Below are 12344 nucleotides of genomic sequence, written 5' to 3'. Positions count from 1 at the left end.
TATCTAACAGAGAATTGTTATGCAGTATGCAGTAGAAGAGCTGTTTGCTCAAAATGATCTTCAGGTAATATTCTGTTCATGCCCAGAAAAGGACAAGAATGGAAACATGTGTGCATGCATACACACACACACACACACACACACACACACACGGGGGGGTGAAGGAGGGAGGGGGAATTGTCCTCGTGCAATTAATTAACTTGGGGTAACGGGATTAAAAATGCAGCATTCTGGCTGGTAGACCAGAAGTATTTTAGATCCCTATTCTTTTGGGATTTGACGAGAGTAGAAGGAGAACACTGCCTGTCTTGCATACATATTTCTCAAGACCATAACATGCTTGCTAGAATTCTGGGATGCAAACAAGGAACATAAGGGCATCTTGGGGGTCATGTAACAGTGTTATATCTAAGTGTCTTTGTCCAAGAGGTATGGTAATTCATGATATATATATATATATATATATATATATATATATATATATATAATGTTCACTTCTGGCATAGTCTTCAACACTATGAGCCATTCTCTCTATACATTCATGTTCTTCTAACCAAAATACCTATAAGTTTCTTTATGATAGCAGGGTGAATTCCATTCATGAGTCAGTTTTTCATCATGAATTTGCTTAGGATTTGGCCCCCAAGAGTAAAGCATCATATATACTCCACTGTATAGTGGGAAATGTCATTCTGTAAATATGTTTCTCGTATTGGTTAATGAATAAAGCACTGTTGGCCAATAGGAAAGCAAGATAGGTGGGACTAGGAGGACAGAGGAAGGAGTAGGGAGGAGTTTTGAGATGTAGGACCAACAGGGTAGAACTCCGGGCCTTCTCTCTGGTAAGATAAGACCACGTGGAAATATTCAGATTAACAGAAATTGGTTAATATTTAAGACAGAGATAACCAATAAGAAACTAGTAACTGGCCAACAGATTTATATCTAATACAGCATCTCTATGTGTTATTTAGGGCCAGCACAGCTGTGGGACCAGACCGATAGGAAAAACAACTGTGATTTGGTATTCCTGACTATATCAAGATCTTCTTGAGGGCCATTTCTTATTCTATGTCAGGTATCTTTTACTGTTAGGCAGAGTTTACAGAATTGTGGGTATAGTTTGCCTTGAAACAAAGATTTGTTTTAATCAAAGTTAAAGGAAAAAGACTACTTAAGTTTCCTATTTTGTATTCCCAGATTTGGGATATGAGTCCTTATTAAATAAACTTGTTGGTAATGATTGATACAAAGATAATAGACCTTTAGAATGAGAATTTTGTAAGAGGACACTAAGTTGTGGGAGCATTACCAGAGGGACAACCAGCACATAAATGGTGACCTACAAATGTCAGTGGATCACAAAACATTGTTATGTCCAATGGGTCCTCCAAGCATCGGTATCCATTCCCTACATTGTTTAAACTTTTCCAATGTAAGGGGAAATGCTGTCAAGTGATCCACCATTTTTATACCACTGCTTGAAAATCTTATATCTATGCCCATTTAATAGCCTCTTGGTAAATCCTCCAAGCCAATATAGTAGTTCACATTTTTTGTAATTTTGAAACATTCTGTATTGTTATTATCCCCTCCCTTCAATTCTACTAGCATCATGAGGCCATTGCTTGTTTTGTGAAAGCATTGTTGATTATGTTTTCTTCTAAGTAAAAATCTGTCCTCTCATTCTTTTCTTAAGCCCATACAAGTCATATATTTCAAAGTTAACATGCAGAACAGAAATTCATAAATGACAAAACCAGGAGCAATTATGTCATTTTTATGCCATTAGAAAGGAATTTAAATCCTAACAGTTACTTCTTTGAAAGAGATTTAAGAAGCACTATGTTTTTTTCAAGTCATTTTGGTTGAATTGATAGGAAGTAGCTATCTCTTTTTAAATATTTTCCCATGTTGTTGATGAAAATTGCCATTTTCCACATCCTGCAGTCATGTCTCCCCAGCTCTGTATTAATACTAGAATGGTGTGAACAGCAGCAAGAACCATATAGATATTTAGCTCAAATCAATACATGAGTACAATTAAGCTTAGAAACAAATTTGTGGTAGGTATTGAAAAGTAGAAAATGCACTGTCTCCCCAGTGTTCTCCACAAGAAGGAGATGCTGCAAGTGGACTACCTGTGCAGACTTAATGACTGTTTATGAGCTCTGTAAAGTAATCCTTTACAATCCAGCAAGAATGAATATACTGAGAGGCCAAGGACAAGACACCATTTGACCAGAGGCACAGCAGGAAAGGTTCACGTTCTGTTAACTCCTGTAGGAAGTCACTCTTGAGTTGTCTTTGAACATGTTTCCCAATTCTGAACTACTAGAATTGATATACCGTTTTTGTTTTTTGAGTTTTGTTGTTGTTGTTTGTTTGTTTTTGTTTGTCATTTATTTGTTTATTTATTTATTTATTTATTGACATATGGGCCTCCTTTCTTCAAAGGCATGAGGGGAATGCATAGGACCTGATATCACTGAGACTAGGCATCAGATCTTTTGTGTTTCTGAATTGGGAGCAATATTTCAGTTGTTAAAAACTGCAAACTGCCTTTGGTCTTTCTGGTAATTTGGACCCGTCATCTAGCCGTTCAAATAAGAAGAAAAAGGATTGTGTGTTTTCATGCAATTTAGCTCAGAAAACCCTGAGCTAGAGTTCTTTCCTGCAAAAGTACAATTTACTTGACATGAGTTACTGTGTTTTCACGGACATAGCTATACCTCTTAGAAACACACGCTCTCAGTTCTCTGCATGAACCAAGGGATACTTTCTCATTTGTTCGGCCTCATTTCATTTGGAAATATGGAACTCTTCTTCCTTGTGTTTTGCTCCTGTTAACATCTGGAAGCTTCTAATAGAGGAGTAATCCCAACCCAGGAATCACACCTGTGTGAAATGGGTAGTACATTCAAGTGACACATGAATTAAGAACTTTAGTATATCAGGTACACATATGCCACACAACACCACAAACACCAAAATTATGATGCACCACACATCTTCATCTTCACAATCAACATTATGTTAGTGTGAGAAACTTCTGTTACCAATAAGCTAAATTATTTCTTTATTGCTCAGTAAAAGCCAAAAGGTCTGTTGTTGTTGTAGGTTTTCTTTTCTTTTGTTTTAAAAATAATGGTTTGTGGTTCTAACGTATTTGATCCAAGAGGCATAGTACTTGATCATATGAAATACTCTGTACCGTAGTGTGCCTAGGGAAAAAAAAAAGAAGACGTTGGCAAACTTTTTTTTCTTTTTAAAGAATATCATTCCTGGAATTGCACTCTGTTACTGCTTTTTATACAACTGGAGCCTTTCTCTTGGGATAAAACATTAACAGATTGCATTGAGAAATGGCAGAAGAGGAGGAATAAAAGTGTATTAAATCTTTGAGTTTGTATCTCAGAACTTCATTGCGCTGGTGATGAGAATTTGAATACAGTATCTTCCAGGAAAAGCATCAATGTGCAGTTCCTTCAATGAGTCACAAATCACCAAGTTGCCTTAGGGAAGTGTAAGTTTTAGCCCACAGAACATAGAAATAATCTCTGGAGTATTTTTCTGACATCTGTGGGTTTAAAGATCACTTTTATAAAAATGCCCGCATTCACCACTCTGTACTTGATCTTTTTCATCTTTACTTCTCAGTGAAGACTGACACATTCTTAAAAGCTTTGTAGGCAATTACTGTGAATTCCATCCATAACATGCAATGGAGGACTTGTCTCTAGTGTCTCATTTAACCTTTCCTACAACATCAACAAAGTTTGGACACGGTTTCTCTCCAATCTATCTCTGACTATGCTAGAAGCAGGCCCTTACTTCCTGACACTGGCCCAAAACTACTTTGGACAGCATCTCTCTATGGAGCCTAGCCTGGCTTGGAGCTTGATCTTAGCCTGTGATCATCTGAATCTTTAATCCTTCTTACTCTGGCTTCTTTCAGACCCTAAATTCTTGAGCAGTGACTTTAACATAATTTCTCAGTCTCTTCTGTTCACATGACATTAAGTTGTTTTGTTTTGTTTTAATTTGAAGTTTGACATCTAAAGATCTCTAACAAAATGAAAGCAAAACAGTGAAGATATCCTTATGGACAAGAAGGTAGGTGTGGATATTAGATGATGCTTAGATGTGTTTGGAGTGTAGCTATCCATTAACACAGATCTCCATTAGATGGTGTATCTCATAGCTATGCTTCATGCTTCTCCTGGTATAAAATGGAGTCATAAATACATCTACCATCACTTCTGTGAAGGTTAAAGGACTTAATACATATGGCTTGTTTAGTCTAATACATGGTAGGTAATACAGCAACTTTAGCCTTAAAAGTATTATTTTAAAAAAGCTGATATTTTAAAACTTTCTAAAAACTTAGCAAGTGTCTGATGATTCAAAAATCTACTGTAACACTTTGACAATTCCCCAAAGACAATAGATTGATTCATTAATTATTTGATTTCTTTGGAGCCTGCCAGGAACTAGCTCTATAGACCAGGCTGGACTCAAACTCACAGAGATCCACCAGCCTCTGCCTCCCCAGTACTGGGACTAGATTTCATTAAATATGTTTGCTATTTGCACATTGGCATGGCTAAAGCATACCAATTAATGTGTGTTGTGAACTTAGGCTACAAAATGGTGATTTTCATGGATGTAGGAAAACAAAAATCATTGACTAGGGCATTAGAATCATAATCCTATCGGTCAGAATATAGTAAAGAAGTGAGTCATGTGTGAGGTGGTGTCTGCTAAGCGACCCCACTGGGTCCATTCTTTCTCTGAAGTTTCTCCTTGCTATTATCAGACAACACTATCATATTAATTTGCTTGCCTCTGCCAGACACCTCTGAAATGATTACTTCTAATCTCTGGTGTGGAAGAAACTAGAGTGCCTGGGTGTATTCTTTGTTTCTGTACTTAAGTCTGAACTTGGGGTACTTCTGCAGAATAACAAAGTGATTATTATTCCAGAGAAACAAAGAAGCACTCCTTAAGCATAGTGCACATACACATTCAAAGGATGAAGATTTTTTCCCTTTTTTATCAGAATATATTTTAATCTTGTTGCTGGGATAAAGAGGCAAAAGACATTTAGCCCTAATTAATCATCTACCAGTAAAATGAAATATAGTTCTACCTTTTAATTATCCATATTTAATTTACTGTTTAGTAACAAACTGTCCTGAAGACTGCTAAGTTCACCCAAGATATGGAATTACATTTTCATGACATTTTTCCTCAGAAAACACATGGAGGATCCATATGTTCTTAGTGAGTAGTAGAACCCTGCCATACAAACTAAGTTTCACCGTGAGTACATTTGGAACCTTCAGGACTGATGGAGAAAGGGCTCAGACCTTCATAAAGCCTTTTCTTCCCCTCCCTCATGTGATCTTGAAATATTCTACAATTCTTATGTCATAAAAGATGCCATACTGAATTCATGCCACAGTATAATGTATAGTCTCCTTTCACCTAGCAGCACACTGATGACAGCAGTCTTTATAGTATGTTTGCCATGATGCTCTCAGAACTTGTCACAAGTGTAGGCATGGATGAGGAACTCCTTATGTTTGTTTCTCAAGTCAGTATCTGCCAATGACTTTATAGATTCTTTGATTAATTTCTTATATTATGATACTAAAAACAAAAATATTTTAAAGCCTTAATATAATAGCATTAGTAAAGGTAAAGGGCACAGCACCATTTTAATAACTAAAAATGGTAATAAGTGATTATTCAAAATAAATGGAAACTTTCTATTGCTCATATACATTTTGAGACTCTAATCTTGGGCCCATAAGAGATAAATAAACAGTGTTATGTAAGTGTTGAAGGCCATTCTTCCAGGAGAATGGATTGTTTACTGACTTCTCAGAATATGGAGGAGGCCACCTCAGAGCAAAAACTGAAGGGCTGGGTTTTAGGGCTTGAGGATCAGTAGACAAAGCTCATGGATGCCAGAGACTGGTGCCTCTAATGAAGATCTGGGTGCCTCCCCCACATCTAAGGGCTGAGCAAGGCCTTGTTATTCAGAAAATTGCTTTTCTATGATCCTTTGGAAATTTATTTTTCTACAGAAAGCAAAATAATCATTCACCTGGTTAGTCTCCACATGGTTATGAAACATTGCCTTCTGGAAAACAAAACATAGAGTATATGGAATGTGGTTTACAAAGAAAACAGATCTAGAGTTCTCTATAAGAAAAAAAAAAATGCCACTCAAATCAACCTTGCTAGGCAATTGTCACTTTCATTTGGTTTGGAAATAAACAAAATATATTAAAGGACAAAGAAGGGTCCTATCTTTCTTTTAGGATGTGCTTTGTCTTTATAGCGAGCTGAGCATTCTTCTCCAGAGAATTTTGAGTGAGAGAAGGAAAGCTGTGGGGGTGGTGAGGCACTTGGGAACTGTGTGGAATCCTTCCCCAAAGGCCCATCACCAGGTGCATCCAAGAACTGGCTGCAACAATAACCAAGGCAGGATGCTAGTGATGCTCCTTGTGCAACTGTGATAATGAGCTGTAGATAAAAAGCAGGAGGACAGCTGTTAGTAGGCACCAGGCTGTCGTTGGCATGGCTCTGAATGTTAAATACTACTTTGGGATTCTTTATGTTCTATGCTCCAAGTTTGGATCTTACAGTAATGCTGTGTAGACCGTTTATTGAAAATTTGCCAAATATAAATCATTTTAATTCTTTCCTCTTCACCTTTGTTCCCCCTCCCTCTCCACTTGTACATTTCTCTGCCTTGAATTCTGAAACATCTACCTTCAATTAGTTTGAAAATTCTCTTTTTGTTTCCTCACAGGATTAAACCTGTTAAGAGTAACTAGGGCTTTCCTATCTGATAAATAAGGGGATTACATCAGTAACTGCTGTCAGCATTTTTCTCATTTAAACAAAGCTAACAAATGATGAAGTTCTGTGCTGCTCTGCTATGTTTAGAGCATGAAGAGCGATTATTCATTTGCTGCCAACATGAGTCTATCCACAACTAAACCATCCCAGATCTTGGAAAGCTTAATTAGCATATCAGTACCATAGTTACATGTTTATGTTCTGTGAGACTCTACTCCATAGCGAAGGCTGATGGTCAAAATTTGCACAATAGTTTTGAAGTATTGGGCTTTTCCTTTCTTAAGAGTTATGCAAGTTATTGGGTACAATGCTACTCTTTATGAATTGCCATATTTTATTAGTCTGGAACTTTTATACCACTAAAACATTTCCCACCATCATGTTAGCTGCTATCTCTGGATATTAAAAAAAAAAAGTAGATAGCTGTGTCTGCTTGCAACACAGATGGGTGAACCTCAGTGGAGATGGTAGAAGCAGTTCCATTAGCTTTGCTGATATTTCGCACATGTGGATGCAGATTCACATACGTACACATGTACTGTCTGTATATGTGAATGTGTGTGTATTACAAAAGAACTGAAGATTTGATAAAGAATGTTCTACTTTTTAATAATGATACTTTATTAAAGTAGCATTATTTTGTAAATCTGGGGAAAACACTGTATGCTATTTTTTATGGAGCCTTTGTGTCATGGGAACCCCCAGACATTATTTAAATTAGCCACTTCTAGGTTTTACCACTTTGTCTTTTCAGTTTCCTCTCATGGGAACCCAAGTAGAAAAGCTCTTGTCCAGTTTCCCCACTCCTTTCCACTTTCTGTTTATCCTAGCATTTACTTCCCTGGGTGGCTGAGTATAGCATGCTTCAATATAGTGTGCTGTGCCTGTATTTTGTTAGCTGTGTAAATTTCTTCATTCATGACAGTCATTTCAATGTCTGCATGTCTAACAACACTTGATTAAAATAGATTTTAGTGTGAAATAGCAAACTGGTGATTTGGATGTGTGCTCTCCCTGTTCTCTGCTATTCTCTGACTTGGATATGTGACCCCTCTGAACCATTCAGAAGTGGATTAGATAAACTCACAGATGTAGAGGGTGAGAATAGAAGAGTGGCCTGTCCATATTTTTACCTTTCAAGATAATCCTGTGATGCTTTAAAAATGTTAGATGTACTTTTGTACAAAATAATGGAGTTTTATGATTTGTTTTGTAGACATATAGTACAGTTTGACCATATTCACCTACACTCATCCCCTTTCTTCCATTTACTGCCCTCATCTGTCTTTGTTGTGTTTGGCAGTTTGTTTAATATGATGATATCCAGTTCCATCCATTATCTTGTAAGTAAATAACATAATTTGTTCTTAATGGATAGATAATAATCTATTGTGAATATATAGCACATGTTATTTTTCCATTCATCTGTTGGTGATTCCCTAGGCTAATTTCATGACAGCTATTATGAATAGTGCCACAGTGAACACAGAGTTATAGCTGTCTCCATTGCATGTTAAGTTTAATTCCTTTGGGTATATATCCAAGGATGGCATAGCTGGATCATACATTAGTTGTTTTTGAAAAACCGGCATACTGATTTCCATATCCTCTGCACTAATTTGCATTACCACCAGCAATGTATACAGGATGAGGGGACTGCTCTACAAAGGGTAGTGTGTTCTGTCTCAATAAGTGTCCCTGAAGCAGGGCCATAGCAGACTACCACTGCTCCATCTCTCACCTGTTCCATTGGTATGGTCCTTTCTTCTCTACTTAATCTTCTAAACAGATCATCCATTTGTCTTCAAATGAAGAACAAGCTGTAAGCAAGCCCTTTTCTATACCCTCTTACTCCTATTCCCGAACTCCTCAGCTCCCCATGAAAGTATGTATGCCCCACTCCTTGCCACTTTCTAAGGAAACCATTGGTGTTTTTTTGTTTGCTTGCTTCTTGGTTGTTTTGTTTTTCAATATACTTTATTTTCCATGCACTCTTCTCTTTTCCTTTTTGCTAACCACCTCTTCAATTTCCATGCCCTGGCCCTACTATGCTTGATTTTTTCACTACTGGAATGGGACTTGAGTTGGTCACATATTAGACAAATGCTGTCACTTGAGCTCTACCCCCAGCCCTTTATTTATGTACAAGGATGGTGGAAACGCAACAGTAACATCATAACCTCTCAAAGCTAATGGCTCTTTGCTTTGGAGGAATCCACAGATTGCAGGACTCAAGTCTTTCAAAAGAAAATATTGGAATGCTATGGAACTTTCTTTCCAGGAGAAGTGTGGATTGCCAGTAGACACAGAGATGAGTTCTCTATGGTTCCTCCCCCAACCATCAGGAACTTACCTCAAATTATACATGATTCTCTATGTGTCCTTGACTATCTCTCATCACTTATTATGAATAATATGTTATTGATTGTGTGGCCAGGATGCTTTCTCCCATGTGACTAATTCACCTCTATTCTTACTTACTGTTTAAAACTTACCACCAGCAGTGGCAGGCCTATAGTCTACTTCTTCCATCCATTGCCTTTGGATCATTTTGATGTTTTTATTGTTGTTGTTGTTTGTTCTGTTTTGTTTTGTTTTGTTTTTGTGGAGGGAGTTTGTTTCTATTATCTAGAGGTTTTTTTTGTTTTGTTTTGTTTTGTTTTGTTTTTTGCTACTTTCTCTCCTTTTTTTAATATTGAAAATCGATTCTTCTCCCACACAGTACATCTTGATCACAGTTTCTTGTCCCTTCACTCCTCCCAGTTCCCCCTATATCTCTTTCCCCCAAATCCACTTCTGGTCCCCTCCACTCAGAACATAACAGGCCTCTAAGACACAACACCCAACCATAACAAAACAGAATATTATAGCACAAGGCAAATTCTTCTGCTGCTTGGATTCCTTTGGAATTTAAAGGGAGAACGCCAAATTAGGCATTTAAGTTTTCTTCAATTATTTCACATGTTCCCCTTATTTCTTTAATTAATAACAAGAAATTCAATACAGAGACAGTCATTTCATTGTGAGAAGCCATAGTGTTGGTGTGTAAGGCAGAAGCAAGAACAACCACCAATTTCTCCATCTATAAGCTGTGGATGTCAACAGATGGCTGTCTCTCTTAAGTTATGGGTTTTTAGTCTACATCATGGGGATAGAAGAGGGTATTCCATCTTTGGGTGGTATGCAGATACAGTGAGTAAAGATCTAGATTTTCCTGTAGTGCTGGGCTCTCATACAAAAACCTTGACTAATCATCTCTATAGGGAAGCTCAGTGTTAGCTTGTGTCTACCAACAGAAGGGCATGAGACATCAAAAGATTGCTCCTTGTTTGCCATTAACTGATTTCATCCTGGCAGTCCACGAAGCATGGCTGAACTTCCCAAAGAAGGATACCAGTCATCCTTGGTCAGAAGCATGAAGACTCTTTTATTCCCAAGTTATAAGTAACAAGCATATTTCCTTCTATATTTCTATAGAAGGAAAATGAAAATTTATAAAAATCTCAGTGAAAGTCTTCAACTTTCTCCCACCTCACAGACGTATCATTTTTACTGTTTCTATACCTGCCCAGTATCCTTGTGCTACTACTCTATGAATTTTCCTTGGTCTTCTGCCAGGCCTGTTAGACCTATATCAACTTGTCTGCTTCCTATATGTCCTGTTCATTTTCTTTGAATCCCATCTGCTCTGTTGTTCTCAACCTTTGATACCACTGTTTGGGTCATTTCTTGAAATTGTGTCCCTGAGATGACAATTAAGTTCTAGCCATTACTTTGGTGTACATTTCCCATAGTATATTTTATACAAAGCCTGAGAGTACCAAGTTAATGTCATGGGAATTCTGTTCTGTTGCATGGCACTGCATTGGCTGATAATACTTTGTGTATGCATTTTACAGCCTACTCAGCTCAGGGAATTTAATTAGCAGTAATATATTACTGTCACAGTAATTAAAACCTTGCCTTGATTAAAAACAGAATTGTTTAATTAAAAAGAAAAGGTCTGGGTAACCTTAACTTCATGATTGAGAAAAACAGTGGCCTCACCTAATGTTTTCTATCTCTGTATCAGGCTTGAAGGTCCGGGAAGTGTTCATCAATGTCACAAGGCAGCAGGTTGAGGACTTCCATGGGCCAGAGGACTATTGGTGCCAGTGTGTGGCATGGAGCCACCTCGGAACATCAAAGAGCAGAAAAGCTTCCGTGCGAATAGCCTGTAAGTACCTTTGTGTGTGACCTTGGATCTTAGGAGTACGGACAAGTGTTAAATACAGTTGAAAAGGCCACTGGAGATGTCCTGGGCCTCTGCAGAATGTAGGTGAGAGGGAATCAAGATGAATTTGACCATCTTCAATAAATTTATATTTAAACTATTATTTGAAATGTTTGATCATTTGCATTCAGCAAATCAGTTTGTCTAGGAGATTCTGCCAGACTTTCCAGAACTCAAATGTCTTAATGCCAGGATAACATGTTCCAGAGAATAAGAAGCCCACACAAATGGACTCTGCTTCTTCCCATCCAGAGCTAAGCAATGACTTAGGAATACTACTTTCCAACTAACGAAACTGCAAAAATATGGCATTAAAGATATTAAGGAATTTTTATAGCCTGCTGTTAAATCTCTTCTTGTGAATCTTAAAACATGGAAATAGGGTTTAAAGCTGCATTTGTTTGACCCATGTTTTTGTTTTTGTTCTTTTTAAAAAGCATAGTTGAAAAATGATGAGGTAACAAGAAAGGAAGAAAACTGCTTTTCTGGGGGGAGTCCAAGATTCCTCTATCATATTTCAGTATCAACGTCTTTATAATCAATATGATTTGAGAATATACAAATCTCCCCTCCTTTAAATGTCCTTATCCCACCCATTTCCATTATTATCCCACCCATTCCCATTACCTCTGTGGAGAATCCTTAGACACCTCATTTTTATGCCTAAAGACTATAAAAGAGAATACTCTAGGTGGGAACTGGGAAGTGCAGGCAGGGCAGAGATGCAGATATGGTTATTGTTGCTTTATTTAAATACTGCCTGCCTTTAGAGTACAGTAAAGACTATGGGACAAGAGGGATTTATCTGAGGACTGAATGAATTCTTTATGGCAAATGTTGATGGTTTAGAGATTAAGAATAAGAGTGAATGTCTATTTGCAGAGACATTTATATTTCCTCAGATGAAATCTTCCTCTTATAATATGCATTTACCTTCACAATACTGGTGATTTCAGAGGCCTCTCCTGGATGCCATGTGGGTCCTCATAGTCCAAGAAGAAGTCACCTCATAATCCATATTTAGTATGAGAGCCTTGGGAAATATTTTCTATAGTTATTTAGTTAATTAAAATTAGCCAACTAATATTTTATGACTTTTAAGTAGCAGGTCAACTAAGAGAGGGAGTATATGTGTATTCATTTGTACCATAATAAGTCCATTTCTGTGTCCCCTTAGTGACCTCAATCAGGCCAA

General features: G+C 37.4%; 1 protein-coding gene across 1 annotated transcript in view; it reads left to right on the top strand.

Moving 5' to 3' along the window:
* Window positions 1–12344, top strand: part of Unc5d (unc-5 netrin receptor D) — a 494978-nt gene that overhangs the window by 284920 nt on the left and 197714 nt on the right. The window contains exon 3 of the mRNA XM_051182220.1: window positions 10949–11092. Within this exon, the coding sequence (XP_051038177.1) occupies window positions 10949–11092 (144 nt within the window). The remainder of the gene's footprint in view (window positions 1–10948; window positions 11093–12344) is intronic.

Source organism: Phodopus roborovskii, unplaced genomic scaffold (assembly GCF_943737965.1).
Source record: "Phodopus roborovskii unplaced genomic scaffold, PHOROB, whole genome shotgun sequence".
Taxonomy (NCBI): domain Eukaryota; kingdom Metazoa; phylum Chordata; class Mammalia; order Rodentia; family Cricetidae; genus Phodopus; species Phodopus roborovskii.
The sequence above is the reverse complement of the archived record's forward strand: the minus strand, read 5'-3'. Positions and strand labels throughout refer to the sequence as shown.